General features: G+C 32.1%; 4 protein-coding genes across 4 annotated transcripts; 3 read left to right on the top strand and 1 right to left on the bottom strand.

Moving 5' to 3' along the window:
- Positions 1–4,023: 4,023 nt before the first annotated feature.
- Positions 4,024–9,529, top strand: LOC126683188 (probable protein S-acyltransferase 4). Its single transcript, XM_050379029.2, has 6 exons — positions 4,024–4,412; positions 4,762–4,950; positions 5,240–5,548; positions 6,653–6,874; positions 8,120–8,842; positions 9,269–9,529. Exons 1-5 carry the CDS (start codon positions 4,347–4,349, stop codon positions 8,801–8,803), a joined length of 1,470 nt encoding a protein of 489 aa, XP_050234986.1. The 5' UTR covers positions 4,024–4,346; the 3' UTR covers positions 8,804–8,842; positions 9,269–9,529.
- A 424-nt stretch (positions 9,530–9,953) lies between these two features.
- On the top strand, positions 9,954–11,518 carry LOC126680394 (magnesium-protoporphyrin IX monomethyl ester [oxidative] cyclase, chloroplastic). The gene is made up of 4 exons (XM_050375522.2): positions 9,954–10,479; positions 10,559–10,886; positions 10,960–11,058; positions 11,134–11,518. The coding sequence occupies exons 1-4, from the start codon at positions 9,983–9,985 to the stop codon at positions 11,395–11,397; spliced, it is 1,188 nt and encodes a 395-aa protein (XP_050231479.1). The 5' UTR covers positions 9,954–9,982; the 3' UTR covers positions 11,398–11,518.
- A 168-nt stretch (positions 11,519–11,686) lies between these two features.
- LOC126680395 (uncharacterized) lies at positions 11,687–12,962 on the top strand. Its single transcript, XM_050375523.2, has 3 exons — positions 11,687–12,184; positions 12,256–12,403; positions 12,486–12,962. The coding sequence occupies exons 1-3, from the start codon at positions 11,834–11,836 to the stop codon at positions 12,710–12,712; spliced, it is 726 nt and encodes a 241-aa protein (XP_050231480.1). The 5' UTR covers positions 11,687–11,833; the 3' UTR covers positions 12,713–12,962.
- Positions 12,893–15,035, bottom strand: LOC126680397 (probable aquaporin SIP2-1). The gene is made up of 3 exons (XM_050375525.2): positions 14,576–15,035; positions 13,261–13,521; positions 12,893–13,183 (listed from the first exon to the last, which is right to left on the bottom strand). Exons 1-3 carry the CDS (start codon positions 14,846–14,848, stop codon positions 13,016–13,018), a joined length of 702 nt encoding a protein of 233 aa, XP_050231482.1. The 5' UTR covers positions 14,849–15,035; the 3' UTR covers positions 12,893–13,015.
- Positions 15,036–20,459: the final 5,424 nt, after the last annotated feature.

Below are 20,459 nucleotides of genomic sequence, written 5' to 3'. Positions count from 1 at the left end.
TGGTCGGACCTGGCTATGGTCGGCTGCGGCGGCGGTCGGACTTGACGATGGTGCTTTGCTAAAACTCTTGAACTTACAAATAGTGGAGCAGCGCATAGATTGGCTAGGAGAAGTGATCGAGTGATTCATTTATTTCTTTGGCTTTGTTTTTATTTTTTGACATCTCAACAAGATCTACTTCCGATGAAACTCCGATCATGGCCGCCGCGGTGAAAATTTTGAAAAAGGAATTTGTATAAACTGGTTGAAGAAGAAATGGAGGTGCTTTTTTTGACAAGTCTCCTGCTGTTGAAAAAGAATTCAGATGGACAGCCCTTAAATCTCCGTTGAACTGAATCGCCATATTTGGTATAATAGGCAAAATGAAAATTCTAAAAACATGTTTAATTTGTCTATTGTGATAATTAAATTTGAGATATTGATTTAAAAAGAAAGTATTTTGTTTTTTAAAAATTATAAAAATAACTCAATTGTAACTGTTGTAACTGACGAAGAAGCTTATATGCAGAAAATAAAAGAGGAAGAAAAGATGGTTAGGAATAGTAGGAATTTGGAAAAACAGAGTGGTTCAAGGTTGGTGGATACTGAAAATGTACACTCAAAGTTGAAAGTACATAAACACTGAAAGTGGTCAAAAAATAGCTTTAATGTATATTAAAATAAATTTTTATTAAATTAATTATAAATTTAAAATTGGATTAGTGTAATTAAAATAATATTAATGTGAAATAGAATGTAAATTGAACATAAATTTAAATGTAAACTAAATGTCAATGTAAAATAAATGAATTTAGTCTAAATTTTTATTAAATTAATTATACATTTCAATTAATTCTGTCTAATTAAATGAATTTATTAAAATATAGTTTATTTTTTTACAGTGATATGCATAAATTTAATGTAAATTTGATATAAATACAATGTATTTCTGTAACAACTCAATAGCAACTCAATATAAACTCAATGTGAACTTTATAAAGTAAATTCATAACAAGCTTATTATAATTTTAAAATTAACTTATTCTAATAAAATTTGTCTTATTACTCATTACGATTTTAACTGACATTTTATATATGGAGAATTTTGAAATTTAGCGTAATTGAATATATTTTTTAAGTGAAATATATTTGACACTCTATAAAACCGAAAATCAATCTGATGTGAACATATATAAACTGACTACCTTAACTCAGTTTTTAATAAAATTTGTCTTACTGTCCTTTACAATCTTAACTGACATTTTATGTAAAAAGAATTTTGAGATTTAGTGATATACAACTTGCATATCTCTTGTAACTGAAATGTATTTGATAATCTATAAAACCGAATATCAACCTGATGTGAACCTGTTGTGAACCTATATGAATATGAAATGAATAGAATCGTGTTTTACATGATAGATATGCAGAGAAATTGTTAATTTTCAAAACTCCTTTAGAATCTTAACTGACATAAACTAAACTAACTTAATTCAGTTTTTAATAAATTTTGTCTTACTGCTCTTTACAATCTTAACTGAATTTTATATAGAGAGAATTTTGAGATTTAGTGTAATATACAAACTGGATATCTCTATTAACTAAAATGTATTTGACAGTCTATAAAATCTAAAATCAACCTGATGTGAACCGAATGTGAACTTATATCAACTGAACTATCTTAATTCAATTTTTAATATATTTTATCTTACTACTCTTTACAATCTCAAATACATTTTATGTAGAGAGAATTTTTAGATTTAGTATAATATACAAATTGAATATCTCTTTTAAGTGAAATGTATTCGACAGTCTATAAAACCGTATATCAACCTGATGTAAACCTTATGTGAACCTATATCAACTGAACTACCTTAATTCAACTTTTAATAAAAATTGTCTTACTGCTCTTTACAATCTTAAATACGTTTTATATAGAGAGAATTTTTGAGATTTAGTGTAGTATACAAATTGAATATAGCTTTTAAGTGAAATGTATTTGACAGTCTATATAACTGAAAATCAACCTGATTTGAACCTGATGTGAATTTTGTATCAATTGAACTACCTTAATTCAATTTTTAAATGAAATTTGTCTTGCTGCTCTTTACAATTTTAACTGACATTTTATATCGAGAGAATTTTGAGATTTAGTTTAATATACAAATTGAATATCTCTTTTTAAATGAAATGTATTTGACAGTTTATAAAACCGAAAATCGACTTGATGTGAACCTGATGTGAACCTATATCAACTGAACTACCTTAAATCAGTTTTTAATAAAAGATTTATTGCTGCTCTTTATAATCAAAATTAATCAGTCAGAATTAGTCGGTTCTAGATCAAATGCTCAGCAAACGCCAAAATAAACGCACCACAAAAAACCCTTCATAATACTCATCTTAATTGTCTAATTTATTACAATTAAATTGATTTTTAAATAAAATGAATGCAAAACTCCATCAACAAACTAAGTGATCACATGTATCATTCTAAAGCAAAATCATAAAATCAGCACTTTAAACTTTATTTATCACTGTCACGCTCTTGAATTTGTAGGGATTCGTCTAAGAAACCATTTCCTTATAAACTTTCTAAGATTAATTAACATGATTCAACTTTTAATAGATGATTCAAAAATATATTCCAAACATGAACTATAATAAAAAAAAACCTTGTACTTGCAACCACCTGATATAATCCAATCAATTTTTTTGCAACGAACAGTATATCAATTATACCGTTTTGAATTGAAAAACATATGAATCACAGTACAAGAAGATTTTATTAGATTGGAAACAATTTTCAATCTACTATTGATTTTTAAATAACAAAAATGTTGTCTACTTTTTCACTTCATTGCTGCAATCTTGCTTCCATGGCTACCGTCTCCGATTTGGGTCAGTCAAATTTTAAAATCTGAGCAATCCGCTTCATCCTAGCCGCTGCCATCACATCCTTCTCATCAACTGCTGCAGTCGCATCCCTCTAATCAACCGTTGCCGTCACATCTCGCTTCATCCTAGCCGTTGTCGTCGCATCCCTCTCATCAACCGTTGCCGTCGCATCCTGCTTCATCCTAGCCGTTGCCGTCGCATTTGGACGAGCAACAACCACACCAATACCCCCTTCTCCGCTGGAGCAATAACCCATTCTTCTTCCTTCGATGAGAATCGTCCGTGATTGAACTCAATTTAATTGTCATCTTCGTACGCGCTGTTGTTCATGAAGATCGGAGTTAGGAGGTTAAGGGCAAACAATGTTTTTATGGGTTATACATGTCTTTAACATAGAAAGGGTAGATCTGTCCTATTTCACTATAAAATCAACTTATTTTCGAGTATGGGTGATTTACGCTAACTTTTTCATCTTTTTGGGTGATTTTTGCACATTTTTATTTTGTGAGGTAAAAACAATAGAGAGTTGCTCTTTTAGGGGATTTGTGTAAAAAACCCTTGTTATTTCAGACTTGTTGGGGGCATTGATTATCCCGGCCCAAAAAGAAAAGCCCAGAAGATTAAACAGGCTTAATCAGGGCATACGGCCCAAATGAAGCCTTTTAATTTAGCAAATCTTGTGCAACTAGAATTAGGATTAGATTATAACTTTTTTCTTAGAAATAAAAATTGAACTTTTATTTTGTAGAGACATAAATAGTTCAGAGAATCAGGATGTTGGATCTCTCAATCAATTAATCAAAAATCAAGTTCAGTGCTTTTTATCCCACAATCCTCGGATTGTTTTAATTTAAGAGTGGTTCTGATATTAATCTCGCCCGAGTTTCTTAACTCCCAGATTAATCTGGTTAGTTTATTCGGTTAATTTATTAACTAAAGAAGCTCTGCGAACATCTTTTTACAAGTTTAGTTTAAACATCAAACTTCAAATCGATCCTTTTTATAAATTTAAAAATTCAAGTCAATAAATATTTCCGGGCAATATATATATATATTACGGAAAAGAAACTTATATGATAAGAGATGAAATTAGTGGTGCATAGGAGCAAGACAAACCAAAATGGTTGCCAACACAAACAAAAGAAATGATTGTCAACCGAAGCGGACCCGTTCCAAAGAGTAAGCGAACAAAACCACAACAAACGTGGAATAATATTTATACACAATGTATTTGAATTGAATAACAGGGTAATTAAAAAGTGAGCGAAAAAGGCGGGAGAGAATTGAAAGATCCGCCAAAAGGAAGGAACATGTAAGATTGTATGCCAGCGTTGCATTTGAATAATATAAATTAGTAAGAAATGTACAGATAGACAGAATGTGTGTCATTGGTATAATCGGTCTTCTTCTCTAACACCACCATTACAACAGCTACTGATTTTTCATTTGCTGTTGTTCTGGTCGTCGTTATGAATTCCAATTCCATCTCTAACCCTAAACCCAGAAGGCTCTATCAACTTTGGAAAGGAAGCAATGTGAGTCTCTTCTTCTTTTGCCTTTTTTTTACATGTATTTTTTAAACCAGACAAACCACGGTATGAATTTGTATATTTTACCCATATTAATGATGATATTCTACTAATAATTTGTGTTTTGAGTAAGAGTCGTTAATTTTAGAAAGAAAAAATTGGGTGAAGGAAGAAATTCGTATAAATTGGCACTGAAAACACGATATGGGCTCTTTGATGGGACATGTAAAAATAGCGTATGTTTGTTCTTAAACGGGACGAAGGGAGTATTATTGTGTGTTTATGTACTCTCTATCAGTTTCCCATTCTGCTAATATCAATTCATAACTTCAATACTAACACTTTGTTTGTTCAGAGATTCTTTTGTGGTGGAAGATTGATATTTGGTCCTGATGTGGCCTCAATGTTTCTGTCCACGCTTCTTGTTGCTGCACCTGCAATTGCGTTTTGTGTCAAAACCTACTTCAAGATTATCGACAATCAAACCAGACATCCTTACCATTGGTATCCTGTCTTAATCGTGGGCGCTTTCTTAACTATACTCGTAAGTATTCATTTTTCTATGCGTGCTACATTTGGTTTTTGTTTTATTTCCATCCGGAAAACGCACCTCGTTTTCCATTAGTAACAACTCACATCGCTGCAAAGTCATTGAAATGCACATTTTCTTAAACCATCGGACAGTCATTGAAATGCACAGTTTATATATTCGTGGTACCAAGTTGTTTTTGCTTAGATACGTAAAACATTATGCCATGAATAATCTTCTTGCAATGACTGCTTATACTTGTATAGGAAGATTATTTTTTTAATTGGAATTCATCTTTCAACAGGATTTAGTGTTCCTCTGCTTGACCTCTAGTAGAGATCCTGGAATAGTCTCTAGAAATTCACGGCCTCCTGAATCTGATGAAGCACTCGATGCAGCTACACCTTCTATGGAATGGGTCAATGGTAGAACCCCACATTTAAGATTACCGCGGACAAAAGACGTAATCGTAAATGGCCATTCAGTCAAAGTTAAGTACTGCGATACTTGTTTGCTTTATCGTCCTCCCCGTGCTTCCCATTGTTCAATCTGCAACAATTGCGTTCAGAGATTTGATCATCACTGTCCTTGGGTTGGTCAGTGCATTGGAATTGTAAGTTTGTTTTCTTTTGTTCTTTTACATTCTTATGTTTTCAGGAAAATAACGGTTATATTGGTCATCATTAGTATTGTTAGACTAACTTTCAACTTTTGTGGGTGACTCTTCAATTTACCCATTACATAGCTTCTAAATTCTTATAGAAATTAGAGCGAGTAAAATGAAATCCTCAAAAAGAAAATTCCTTTTACCAAACATGGATGCACATCTAATAACTTCTTTTTAGTTTGAGAAATGTAAAATACAAGGGTTTTGAGCAGGATTTAGTGAAAATTTTCCTGAAACTTCTTTCCATTTGGATCTATTGGCTGGATGTGCCATGAAGATAATTTGTTAAGTAGAACATCTGGTTCGCATATTTTCTCCTTATGAAATGTTAGATCCCTTTTTTGATTTTAAGGTGAACCTTGTACTCTTATATTTCCTTTTTGTCTACTTGAATGTATCCTGGACTTACATATGATATAAACTCAACTTTTTGATGTGTTAATAGCTGGTCTTATTATTCAAAATTGCTCCCTAATTGAGGTGTGCGCATGCTTATTTTCTTGTTGAAAACAAAAGGTTGTAAAAGTTAGACTGCTTTGAAATGATCTCAGTGTCAAGGACTAAATTTTATGATTTACTTATTCATGTGGATATCATCTGACGGTTAAAAATACGGGCATGTTTTGATTTCATGTGGTAATTAGGAGACACATTCTTCAGTTTTATTGGCAGAAAATTTCCCTAACTGATTTGTATTATTAAAAGAAAAAACCCCTATCATGGGAAATATGTTTTGAAAAGAAATCTTACAAAATAGTGTACAAATGATTGGAAAATTTAAGTCAGAGTAACAGGAAATAAACTTACGATGGAGAACCAGCAATTTTCCTAACTTGGATGTATTTGCATTTAGAAAATTGTGTGTATCTATCCACGACTTGGTATGGGTGAACTAAACTGTGTGTATCAGCAATTTTTCTTGAAAAAATCACAATGTGAAGCTGATCAGCAAATTGACTTTCAAATCTTTGATGAATCTTGAATAAGCATTATCACGAATTGTTACTTTTCTATTTGAAACTAATTATCACAACTTGACTTTGTTTGCAGCGTAACTATCGCTTCTTCTTCATGTTTATATCAACAGCAACTATTTTGTGTATATATGTGTTTGTGTTTTCATGGATTCACATCCTTAGCAAGAAGGAGCCCGTTTGGAAAGCTATAACACATGACATCCTCTCTGATTTTCTCATTGTCTACTGCTTTGTAGCTGTCTGGTTTGTCGGCGGCCTTACAATTTTCCATTCCTATCTGATTAGTACAAACCAGGTGATTGTCTTAGTTCCTCAACTGGGTGATGTTTTTCTTATTATTCTTTAGCTCTTTTTATAGTTGGTTTACTTATTTTTTGAAGTGGCTACTATTACCTTAACCTTATTCTTTCATTTGTAACATCTTATTGTGATTTTGCTGTGAGTATGGAGGTTTAAAAGATAAATTAGATAGAATGTGATGTTAGGAGGAGAACTATGTGATCTAGCTTCCTCATATCAGCTTAAGATGGCTTTTTCTCTTCACTCAACTCAACTGTTTCTAGTAGCAACAAATAACAAATGCTTTCAGGTTTAAGAGTTTTTTGTGATTATAAACTAATTTAGATGGGGACATGCGATTAGGAATAAGGTGTTGGGCTATAACATACATTTAGTGGAATAAGGAGGTTTCCTATTCCATAATTGATGATGGGCGTTTATGGTTTTGCTTTTGGAGTAAGTTTGAATGATGCTTGTGTTGGACATTGTTTAAGTGGCTGTTGCTTTAACTTTTGTTGAAGTAATTTTCATTTATTTAGCTTGTGGATAAAATTTAAAGCTTGTGTCATAGTAATGTTATCAGTCTTAGTAATTATTTTCTTTGTAGCTTTTCGCTTTTTACATGAGAGTGTGGTTGTCGTGAGATTTTTGTTCTCGTTGTGCTAGAGAATTATACTATCTACTTAAATAAGAAAATTGCAATTTCCAAATTTACTATTCGACTCCCAGAAGATTTCAACCCAATTTCTTCTTTATTTGAGTCTCCAGTTTTATACTATGCGTCCTTATTAGGCAGGTCACATATTCCATTATGAGAACTCCAATCCTATCCAGAGTATGGACCATGAGAGAAACAGTGAATGAAGTCCCACTGTATTAGGAGGATTCAATAGTATTTTAAAACAATTTTTTTTCTCTCGCGGAGTATATGCTGGCTTATACTTTAGGTGTGTGGTGCCATGGATTTCCTGCCTATCATATGCATTGCAATTTTCCAGTTGTCCCGTTCATTTGAGTTGTGACTATGTCATTGCTTATGATGTCCGATGTCTCATCTTTACTTGGCTTTGTTTTCATGTTTATGTTGGTTTCTTGGTAACTTTTTCCTCTGCTACATCAGTATACTTTTGCTTTTCTTTTTGGTATTGCCAAATACAATAATATATGCACATTTAACTCTTGATTTTTTCCGAAGTGAATTCAGCAAATGGTACTTTGGTTATTTCTTTATCAACACATTCTGACTGATGTTCTAATGCAGACCACCTATGAGAATTTCCGCTACAGATATGATAAGAAGGAGAATCCATATAATATGGGTTTGATGAGAAATGTCAAAGAAATATTTTTCACTAAGATCCCCGCTTCAATGAATAAATTTCGATCATTCGTGGAGGAAGATGATAGTATAGTAGCAACACCAGTTATGCCAAACCTTGGGGATGGTTTTGTTAGCTCAAAAGAGAAAATTGACATTGAAATGGGAGCTAAGCATGCAGAAGAAAAGAATTATTCGCTTCCAGAAATTCTACGAAACTTGGATTATGATGATGACTCGGAGGATAATTTAAAGACAAAACAGGAAGAAGGAATGCCTTCTTCTGATCCATTCTTACCCAATGAACAAGATGCAAAAATGTTGTTGCAAATCTCTGTTGTTAAAGATGAAGTGAGAGAACCTGTACAAGGTTCAACTACCGGGGATGATGGTGTGGTAGAATCTGTGTTGAGCTCGAGGGGATATGTGGAATGCTCTACTGCTGGAGACGGGATGGAAGATCCTGTTCAAATGTCAAGTCTTGAAGATAAAATAAGAGGAAATGCTGCAGCTGACGTGAGAGAATCTCCAGAAAGTTGTGCAGCAGAAGATGGCGTGCGAGATTCTATCAATTCAAGTGCTGGAGAGGAGACTAACTCAGTAGAGGAAATCAAGAAACAATCGTAATTCACAAGAAATGACGGAATCATTCCTTCAAGCATAGAGGTTTTTATTCATGCTTTTCTTCCAAATACAGTTATTTGTGTGTGTTGGCTAAAATCTGATCCTTGAGAAATGCTGAACTAGTTTTATTATAGAATAGTTATAGCAGTCCAAATGAAGGAGCAGAATAGAACATATAGGATTTTGTTTTGTGCTTTCTGCATCATTGTATATCACCTGCATAATATGTTGAAGAAGTAAATCCCATCTGTTGGTTTGTTTGTTCCATTAAGGCGACGGGGTTGGACAAAATATGCATCATTAGACTTGGTACATTTGAAGGATGATTCTTTGCAGTTGATTATGAAAAACGCTGAAATATGTAACATATGACGGATGAGATTTAAAGTATCCATTTATCGATACGAAACTTTTAGGATTCTATAGACCATCGGTTATGCTCATAGTTTTTTACTTGATCATGTGCAGGTTTGAATAGAAGCCTCTCTCCTCAGTTGAGTGCAGAGGTTGGAAGATTGTGTTGGGAGAAGAAGTTGATTAAAATTTGAAAATGTAAATGTAATAATGTAAAAACACAAGGAAGTCTCTTGTTGTTTTACATTTCATAATCTCAAGACAGATGAGTTGATAAAATTAGGAAGATTTTTCAACAATTTGCTACCAATGTTCATTTTTAACTTCAATTTATTGTTTCAATCTTTTCTCTATAAACAAACTTGTTCAATTGCATCTTCAGTTTTTTTTATATATACTATTAAATCTTAAAGGAATTGAAAGTTGAAGCGCCTTACTTGTTAAAATATCAGCCCCTCTCATTTTCGGGAGAATAACAAATATGATCTAAACACGCTCAAATTTTTAAAAATATATTAATGTCAAAAAGCTTTTACCAAGTATATATTTTTTTAATATTTGTAGGCTTCCAATAAGAAAAAATAGAAATCAAAATTAGGGAATTTGTGGATGGAAATCAAAATTTAGGAAGTTTAGTAATAAGAGGTCCAAAATTAGGGATAGGAAAGGCATAGTCCAAAATGGCATTATCAGATATCAAAGCAATCAACACAGACCTATAAAAAGTCGCCACGTGTGAAATAGGCATTATGAGTTGGATGAGATTGAGTGAATTATAAGAGAAAAATGGTATCCTTGAGTTTGTTTAGTTGTGGTTGGGAGTTGAAAATGGCAGCAGAGATGGCGCTTGTGAAACCCATGTCAAAGCTGAGCAGCACTCGTCAGTTTGGTAACCCCAAAAGGACGGCTCACTGGAAACCAAGGAGCATTCAAATGTCAGCAGCAAAATCCAGCAAGAAAGGTGCCATCAAAGAAACCCTGCTGGCACCCAGATTCTACACCACTGATTTCGACGAAATGGAGACTCTTTTCAACTCCCAAATCAACAAGAACCTGAACGAGAGCGAGTTTGAGGCGCTGCTCGAAGAGTTCAAGACGGACTACAACCAGAAACACTTTGTCAGGAACAAGGAGTTCAAGGAAGCAGCTGATAAGATGGAGGGCCCTTTGAGGGGTATCTTTGTCGAGTTCTTGGAGAGGTCTTGCACTGCCGAGTTCTCCGGCTTCCTTCTCTACAAGGAGCTCGGAAGGAGGCTCAAGAAAACCAATCCCGTTGTGGCCGAGATTTTCTCTTTAATGTCCAGGGATGAAGCCAGGCATGCTGGGTATGTTTCTTTCGTTCCCTTTCTTTTTACTACTGAACATGCCTCTTAACATACATTGCTTTATTTATGGCATCCCCAGGTTCTTAAACAAGGGTCTCTCCGATTTCAATCTCGCTTTGGACTTGGGATTCTTGACAAAGGCTCGCAAATACACCTTCTTCAAGCCTAAGTTCATTTTCTACGCCACTTACTTGTCCGAGAAAATTGGATACTGGAGATACATCTCCATCTACAGACATCTCAAGGCCAATCCTGAGTACCAATGCTATCCCATCTTCAAGTACTTTGAGAATTGGTGCCAAGATGAGAACAGGCACGGCGATTTCTTCTCTGCTTTGATGAAGGCTCAGCCTCAGTTCCTCAACGATTGGAAGGCTAAGTTGTGGTCTCGTTTCTTCTGCTTATCCGTAAGTAACATTGCCTCCCCCATTTCTTCTGCTTGCTTATCCCGCATACATTATTAATATTATGCAACTGCAGGTGTATGTCACCATGTACCTTAACGATTGCCAGCGAACTGCTTTCTACGAAGGCATCGGATTGAATACCAAGGAGTATGATATGCATGTTATTATAGAGGTACTCTAAATTGTGTTCTACTATTATTACTTGTGAACTTGGCTTCAATTTTCTTATGAAATTATGTTGATGCAGACCAACCGAACAACGGCTAGAATATTTCCTGCTGTGCTGGATGTTGAGAACCCAGAGTTCAAGAGGAAGCTGGACCGGATGGTGGAGATTAACCAGAAGCTGATTGCAGTTGGGCAGAGTGAAGATAATTCATTTGTAAAGAACTTCAAGAGGATCCCACTGGTTGCTGCATTGCTTTCTGAAATCTTGGCTGCCTATCTCATGCCACCCATAGAATCTGGATCCGTCGATTTTGCAGAATTCGAACCCCGTCTTGTTTACTAATATTCTCTTCATCTTCTATGTAATATCACATTATCAAACAATTGTATCAACAGTGTTGCTTCAGATCATTGATTTCTCTGTAACCTTTTACATGTTTATGCAAAATGCTATTTTCTTCTCATTGATTGAACTTCTTGTGAGATGACTAAACAAAATTAATTCATTTAGCCTTAATATCTTCACTTTTTAACTATCATGAATACCACCATTCTCATAAACTCTTTTGTAAACAAGATTTTAGCTCAACTTTGAGTATCATTTTTGCCTTGAGGAAGCGAACGGGTGGTAGTGTTCTTAATCAGAAGAAATAAAAAGCCAATGTTATCAATTACAGCTCTCATGTTGACCACTGCTTGAAGATAATTAGCCTCCACCACACAAAACAATGAGATGAAAATTCAAACAAAACAGAACATTTATCTCAAAATTATCAGAAATGGCAGTTCGTCTTCCATTGTCGTCATTACTATTATTCACTTCACCTCAGAACAAGTTATCATCACCAACAGCCATATTTCCTCATTCTGCTGCATCTCAGCAGCAGAAACGGCAACAACAAACGACTGACTGTGGCTTTCGCCTCTCATATCGATATAATCGTGAATATGAAGACGGAGAAGCAGATGGTTTCAGCTTTGATGAAGCAGTTGCTCTGTTTAACAGGAGGGAGTACTACAAGTGCCATGACTTTCTTGAAGCTCTTTGGACAGAAGCACAAGACCCTACCAGAACACTTCTTCATGCTATTCTCCAATGCGCCGTAGCCTTTCATCATCTCTTCAACCAGGTATCATTCATATAACCACACTTGCAACCATTGCTCTCACTCATTAAACACAACGACAAATATGCATGCAGAACCATAAAGGAGCAATGATGGAGTTGGGAGAAGGAGTGTGTAAGCTTAGAAAATTGGATTTTAAGAGTGGACCATTTCATCAGTTTGAACAGGAAATTTCTGCTCTTCTCCAATTCATATATCAAACTCAGATTGAACTCGCTGCTTGTAAGTGCAATTACTTTTCATCAAACCTACTTCACCATATATGATTATGTATGTTGTCATGGAATGAATAAAAGATCTGCAGGCAGTGATGATTTATGTGAAGCCATAATGGACCAATCTGAGAGATCGTATCAACTTCTTGGGGGGTATGCTGCTGGAGAGGTTCTGTACACTTTAGAAACTGATGCAAAAGATGAGAGTGTCTGGATTGTTTTCTGCCCTCGCACATCTTCTGTTGACTCCCCTAGAGTCAAACTTCCCACCCTCAATGCTACTCAACAACATCTTACGGCCCTTAACACGTACTAATACGCATTCTGAGTTAAGATCAGAAAACCCCAATCCGTCGTGAACCTGATTGACGGAACTTGAACCGCCCTTAATTTTCAGTATGTGTAAGATTTATTATAATACTATATTACATACCTGTAAAATTTGTTATATTTGTAAAAGGTATCAATGCTCAAGGAAAGAGGGAGAGGGAAGGAGTTATGACTAGAAAGATGTTTTCATGCAATAAACAGCAAAATCCACACTGATGAATCAATTAATTCCTTCACTATGCCTAGCATAAGCTTAAAAAAAATGAAGACACGGAAAGAAAAATGAAATTCAATCTGATTTCCTTTTCGGCATTTCCTTGTTTTCTTGTGTTAGAGGTCCAACTACCAGCTTAAAAATCCATACTGCTAGAAGAGTTGCTTCTATTGGAGCAAGCCAATATACAAGTATGTGCTCCTTAGTTATATGATCCCCACGGGCATAAGCCCATCCCATCACCTACAAAATTTATAAAGTTTCAGTTGATGTTTTCCCTAAATTCACATTGGAAATTAATCAGTGTAGTCAATACTTACAGAGGCCGGGTTCATACAACCGCCAGTTAGATCAGAACCAAGTATGTGAAGAGCTAATTTCGAGACGCTGGTGATCCAAGTCTTCATAAAAAAACTTCCAGGGATTTTTCGTGACAGCCCAAGAGAGATGGTAACGATAGCGAATGTCAGCAGCCCTTCTGTGAGTGCTCCTCGATGAATGTCAACATTCAGACGTGGCCCAAATCCTATTTCAGGGAAGGTCTGAAGAATGAGCCTAACTCCAGTGATAGATCCAATTATCTGGAGAAGAATAAAAGCAAATGACATGATATATAAGTAACAAGTATTTCCAAAACTTCAAAATAAGGAGGTAACTTTTTCAGCAATATCATCAAATTGTTTCAAGAGAACATTTTTCCTAAATTAATATAAACTGAAGTTATAAGCTTTCTACAATGCCAATTCTTTTACTAAGGCCACTTTCTCTTCAGAATAATTCTATAGCAGTAAGCTTTCCACCTGTAAGCATTCGTCGTTATTTAATCATTATAGAAGAAAAGACTCGACTCATTATATTCCAAATATAAGTTGCAGTCAGGTACAAAAAGGATCACTTTTCTTCTACATTTTTAATACGCTAAACATTCTGCGCAGGTCCGATATGCTGTCGGTCTTTCATATTCATGACCGTTTATCTAAGCCTACCTAAAATCATCAATAGTTGAAATAACATTTCTATAACATAATTGCAGGACAAAGTCTAATTTTTACAATATGGCCAATTTCTCCAATAAGCTAGAACATCAATAAAATTTCATGCATTCCATCTATCAGATACGGGAAGTTTGTGCATAGTGGAATCTTAATAGAACAGATTGTTTCGGTCAGAGAACCTGGTCAGCACACAATCCCTATCCATACCATAATTCGTGACTGTTACATGATCGTAATTCAAAAGCTTGACCGTGCCAAGAGAGTTACATAACTTGTATTCATTACTAGAGTCTATATAAATGATTATCTCCCGAATATGTGTGTGCATAAGTGCATTCCGTAGCACAAGATGGTAATAATGAATGCTAAAATCGTAGTTCTACTAGATTGAGAATCTACAAAATGGTTGAAGCTAATAATGATTCTTTTCAACCTTCATGATACATGTAATTTAACACCAGCAGTACCATCATCACTATGAACACCAAAAAGCATCCACAAAGTTGCCACTGCGAATCATCCTATAACAATTTTAAAATCAAATACGTACAGAACAAAATTCACAGATTGAATTTAAGATATTTATACAACCAGCTTCATCAAACACATAGGAATAAATAGGGGGAAAAGAGCAGCTGACCTGGGCAGGAATTCTAGCCCCAAGAGTGAGAAGAAAGCGATTGGAATCAGCAGAAATGGCAGAAGATAAAACAGTGAGGGGATTGTAAGCACCCATCTTACCCAACCAGGCGAACACAAACATGTTTATCACAGACAGAATATACTTTACCACCTCGCCACTGGGTTCATGTCCCATCCCCAGAACACCATTCACAAACATCTTGATTACAGCACCGGACCATACCCACATGAAAGAAATCACAAAATCTGATATTATCAAACCACCGCCCATTTTCTTGTTTTTCGCTTTGATTTTGCTTTTATTTCCTATCTAATAACTTCGCCTGCCTTCTGCTTGTGCATGCAAATTTCGACCTTCCTTTGATTGTTTCATCACGATGACCATCATATTCTTTGCTTTTTACATTTGAACAATTCCACTTAGGAGAAATTTACACATTTTTCAATTATAGAACAAATTACCTCAAGTCTGCCATAATTTACAATTTAATATTTTTTATTTAAAAATTAAATAATATATCACCTTAATTTTAATTTCGTTAATAATTATGAGCTTCTGCTATTCCTGGAACAATTTAATATTCATTTTCAAACAATTTAATATCTCACTTTTAATTTTATTAATAATTTAGTACTCTATTTTCAATTTTATTAACGATTTGGTATCTTACTTTTACGTTCGTTAATAATTAGGTATCAAATCTAACAAAAATTCCTAATTGTTTGAATAATTAAAAGTAAGGTAACAATTCGTTTTATTTTTAAACAAGATTCAAGTTATGAAATATGAAGAATGTGAAAGGTTCCATAATAATTTGATGTGCTTAATATCATGGATTAATATATCATTTGGTCTCTAATCCTTTTGTTCTCGGAGACTTCTAAACTAATTTCATATTCTAATGGACCTTTAAATTATTATTATTTTTGTTCTATTTAAATCCTAGAACGCGCATGCAACTAGCGCAGACGTGGTTAAAATTTTTGACATGGCTTTTACACATGTCACATTTAATTAATTATGGCAAAACTCATGTGGAGGCCCCTGTACTATACCTTTTTTGTTTGAGAGGTTCTTGTGCCAAAGTTTGTCGCGCTATAGTCCCTGTACTTGTCATTTTTGCCATATTGAGACCCTTTTGTGAACGGAATTTGGCAAGTGTATCTCACTTGCCGTTAAAGAGAGTACAAATAAGTAAGAGGAAATCACACCCTATACCCTTAAAACTATTATCTTTGCATATGTACCTCATCAAAAGAAACAATATCAAGCGTGCTCCTTTTTGACATTTCATTTTTAAATTTACTTCTTTTTTATATTGTGGCCTTCCACGTGCTTGTTTCCACAGGTGTATCCATACATGTATGTTTTTATTTGTAACGATATTACATACAATATCTTTTATTATATTAAGTTTATCATTATATATGTTTTTTTTATTTGTTTTAATATTATCACACTATTTTTTATACTAATCTTTTTATTTTTATAATTGCTCAATTCTATTATTTGATCTTATTTATTTGATTTTATCTTATTTTATATTCCAATTTTTATAATTCAATTTAGCTATTGTTTATTAGCATGATAAATATAAAAATTAATATATATTCGTAAATGTTATATGATTCATGTTAATAATTAGATTTTATCATTATACACATGTTTTTCTCAACTAAACACTTGATATGTTTTTATTTAATTTCCTTTTCACTTGGACATTTCTTATCTAATTTTAGATATTTGTATTTAATGAGCAATTTTTTTTTAATTTAGACACTTGTCCTTTGTAGTTAAATTTTATTATCTTTTTTCTTTTGATTTTTTTTTAATTTAGACACTTATCTTTTATATTTATACACTAGTTATTTTAATTTTAATTTTTTAAATTAAAATTTTTAAAATTACTTTCATCATAATGTTTTTACTTTTGAAGTTAGTATGTGTAGTATTTTTTAGGGGGATTAGCAAATAAATCCTAACGTTTCACCTTTTTAGCGATTTAAACCTAACATTTAAAACGTTACGAAACAAATCTCAACCTTTTTAGTTCTTTCATTTTGTAGCTCCAACAATTTTTCGGCCACTATTTGCATACGTGGCAGCTATATTATTGGCATATTTAATTCCAACGTTTTAAACTTTTGCAAATAAAATGCCAGCCTTTTCACATTTTTGAAGTATGCAACCTAAAAAAGTTGACAAAATGGACGGAATTCTTGATGAGGCTACAAAATACAAAAATTAAAAAGATTATGATTTGTTTCGTAATATTTTAAACATTAGACTTATCTCGCTAAAAAATAAAATGTTGGGATTTGTTTTGCCAATATTCCTATTTTTTACTATCAACAATATATTATCATGAATTTATATTTTTGAATAATGGTGAATCATAACTTTTTTTTAAAATTTCATATTTGATGAAAATCATTTATTTTAGAGTTGATATAAAAATACTTTGACAATGCATGTTTCTTAAATATTTTAATAGCTACTAATGAGCTATTTAAAGTAACTAACGATTAGAATGCTGCTAACAAGCTAGTAACGAGTTACCTAAAAACAACTAGCTAGTAGAATGTTTCTAACAAGCTGCTAACGAGTTACCTAAAAGAAACTAATGAGCAACTAAAATTCTACAACGATCTACCTAAAAATTATAAGTCAATAAATACAAATTAAAATATAAAATTTTTTTAGTTACTATAATATTTGAATAATAATGTCATGTTATTGTATAAATTTAAAAAGACGTTACAAGAAGTTACTCGACTTATAATTTTGATACAATTATAAAATTATAAATAAGGTTCTTGCGTCATTTCGAGATGTTTTCTTATTATATTCGTACACCTTACATTTGCTACATAAAATTGTCTTCATTGAAAGAATTTTAATTTTTTTACACCTATCTCTAATTAGTTTTTTTGTATTATGCAAATAAAAAAATTATCCATATTCATACATTATAACAAAAAGTAAGTTATATTGTAGATAATCATATTTAATAAATGAAATTAATATTTGTTATAAGATTATAATTGTAAAAACTAAATCCTCAATAAAACAAGCAACTAAAATGAAAATAAAATACAACAAGACGAAGAGCAATTAAAAAGCAACAAACAAGCTACCAATGAACCACTAATAATTAATAATGATCTATTGATAATCAACTAAAAAGCAACTAATGAGCTAATAAAAAATAACGAAAGTTAAAGAACAGTTATAATCAACCAACTATCAACTAATTATTAATCAAAATGTACCGTTTAAAATATTTTATTTTAAACTATTACGAAGAGATTTTAGAGAGATTCAACGAGAAACTTAAACGTGTATTCAAAACATCAAATTAGATTCAAATTGCCTCTTAAGGTATTTTATCGAACGTCTTATATAATTTTATAAAAAAATTAATTTACATTCATTGAACATAAATATCTTTCATAATATATTTTAATTTTAAACAATCAAAGTCTAAGTTTATAATGTTAAAATTTTGATTGTTTAATGAGTACAATATCTATGCATATTGATCAAGCATATGTTGCTTCGTTGACATCCTTTAGTAGTAGTAATTCACATAAACGAGTAACTTAAATATTATATTAATTGTTGGACATCACTTGCTATAGTCGTGAGTTTAATTTTTTTTCCATAATCGCTCCTCCTTTTTATTATAAAACAACAGTAATTGTTCATAAAATTTAATATATTTTAATTTTTAAATTAAATAAAAAATTTATATTTATTTTAAATCAGCTACCAAAAATTAATGAAAGAGAAACCAATGAGCAAATAAAAATCAGCCAAGAATCCACCAAAATATAACGAAAAGCGATGCGAATGATCAAAAAATTATATGACAGTATAATTATTTGTAATTGGCTGGTGGTTTTTTGATCTCAACTGAGCAATTTAAGTTGTAAAATTCAAATGTCTTTTGGTTTCTCATTTTTAACTTTTTTATTAACTCACAATTGGATAACATTCTTTTTCTTTTTATTTGATTTATCAATTTTTACAAATTTTGTTTAAAAACTAAACTTTGCACAAGTTTTAACTTGACAATTAGTTATAGTAAAATAAATTAATGCAATATTGTCATTAATATATACTATATAACCTCATTAAATTATCTTATTTTAGACTAAAGATGGCTATTATTTAGCCAAATCATGTAATTTAGTACAAAAAATAAAATAAAACAGTTGAAAATACTAAAAAAGATGAGTTCTGCATCTAAAGATGAGATTATCTCACTCAAAAAATAAAAATTTAATGAGAAGTTCACTTAAATATTAAAAACATACAAATTACACATTACGAATAAAATATTAAAAAGTAAGATTAATTTTATAAAAAATAAATGTAAATATCCAGAAATCAAAGAAATTGAATGAAATATTTTTACTTTAAATTATTGTTCTTTTTTTTTTAATTTGATTGATGAAAAAATGGATAAAGAAAATAATTTTTCAATTTTGATGAAATAATTTAAAGTAACAGGTACCATAAACAATGGACAAGAAGAAAGATGAGGTGGGTGAAAATTTTGGAGTATTGGATGTTTTGACTTTTTTCAACATATAAATGATCTCAGTTTCTTAAAAAGCGTACTAGTGCATAAAGTTCATTGAAAAAGGCGTAATTGTGCTTAAGTTTCAATATCAGAGTATTTTTGCATATCCATAGCCCAATTCAAGCATTTATGTACAAAGCCCAATAAGTAATCAGACTATTTTTGTAGCCACGTCAGTACATGGATCCTAATCATATGGTAAATGGCGGGCCATAACAAAGACAAAAATTAAAGAGGAAATTATATGTAGCACTTATTTTTAGAAAATAATTTTAAAAATACGTGGTCAACAAATTATTTGCAGTAAAAGTTTTATTTTATTTTCAACACTTAATGGGCTTGTTTTTATTTGACTCAGCACTTAATAGGCTTCATTAGTTTTTGTCTAACACGTAACCTTTCTTCTTCCATTTTCTCTCATTTGCTTGGTAACAGTTGTCCTCTTTTCTTCAATTTGACCTAATTCAATCAAGATTCTGTTTTATTTACTCCCTCTTTTACTCTCTCTTTTCGGCAACACAGTCACCATCGACATTGAAGAGGATTGCTTTGCAATTTAATTTCTATTTTTAATCTCTAACTGTTTTCTGAAGTTGTCAATTTGCGCCACTGCCGACAACGATTTTTTTCTCTCTAATTGCTTGAAGATTCGCATTTTTTTAAAACAAAATCGAAGATCAATTAATCTCTTAAGGGTTGTATAATTTAATTGGTTTTCTTTTCACTGGACAATCCTTGACTTAGACTATCCTTCTTAGTTGCGCTTAGCGATTGAAATCTATTTCACGCGGAATCGATCGAAGCCGGTTTAAATCGATTTCAGCTAAAAATCAATTTCAATCGATTTCAGATTTAAGAATTGCTTAGTTTTTTGTGATGTTACTGTTGTTGTTTTTTCATGTTGCTACTACTGTTGTTTTCTGTTTTCTCTTACTATTGCTGTTGTTTTCTAGAGCTACTGTTGTTGTTATTTTTAGTATACTTTTTATATACTTTTAGTATACCCTCACATAATTTTAATTTGTTATTTCTTTTTATATATTAACGATATTAAAAGATTAAAATGACAAAGTTCATCCAAATTAATAAATTTTAAATTACAATTTTAAGGCTAATTAAATTATGTATACTTTATTTACAGTATAGAGAGAAGTTAGAGAGAGAAAGAAAGAATATTGTGGTTTTGATATATTTAAAGTATACAGAAAGTTATGTTTGTTTTGAAATTTTAAAATTAGTTATTTGAAATTCAGTTCAAATTATTGTTGTATACTATTTTGTCTACTTTTAGTA

Source organism: Mercurialis annua, linkage group LG5 (genome assembly GCF_937616625.2).
Source record: "Mercurialis annua linkage group LG5, ddMerAnnu1.2, whole genome shotgun sequence".
NCBI lineage: Eukaryota > Viridiplantae > Streptophyta > Magnoliopsida > Malpighiales > Euphorbiaceae > Mercurialis > Mercurialis annua.
Note: the sequence above shows the minus strand (reverse complement) of the source record. Positions and strands in the feature narration are given on the sequence as shown.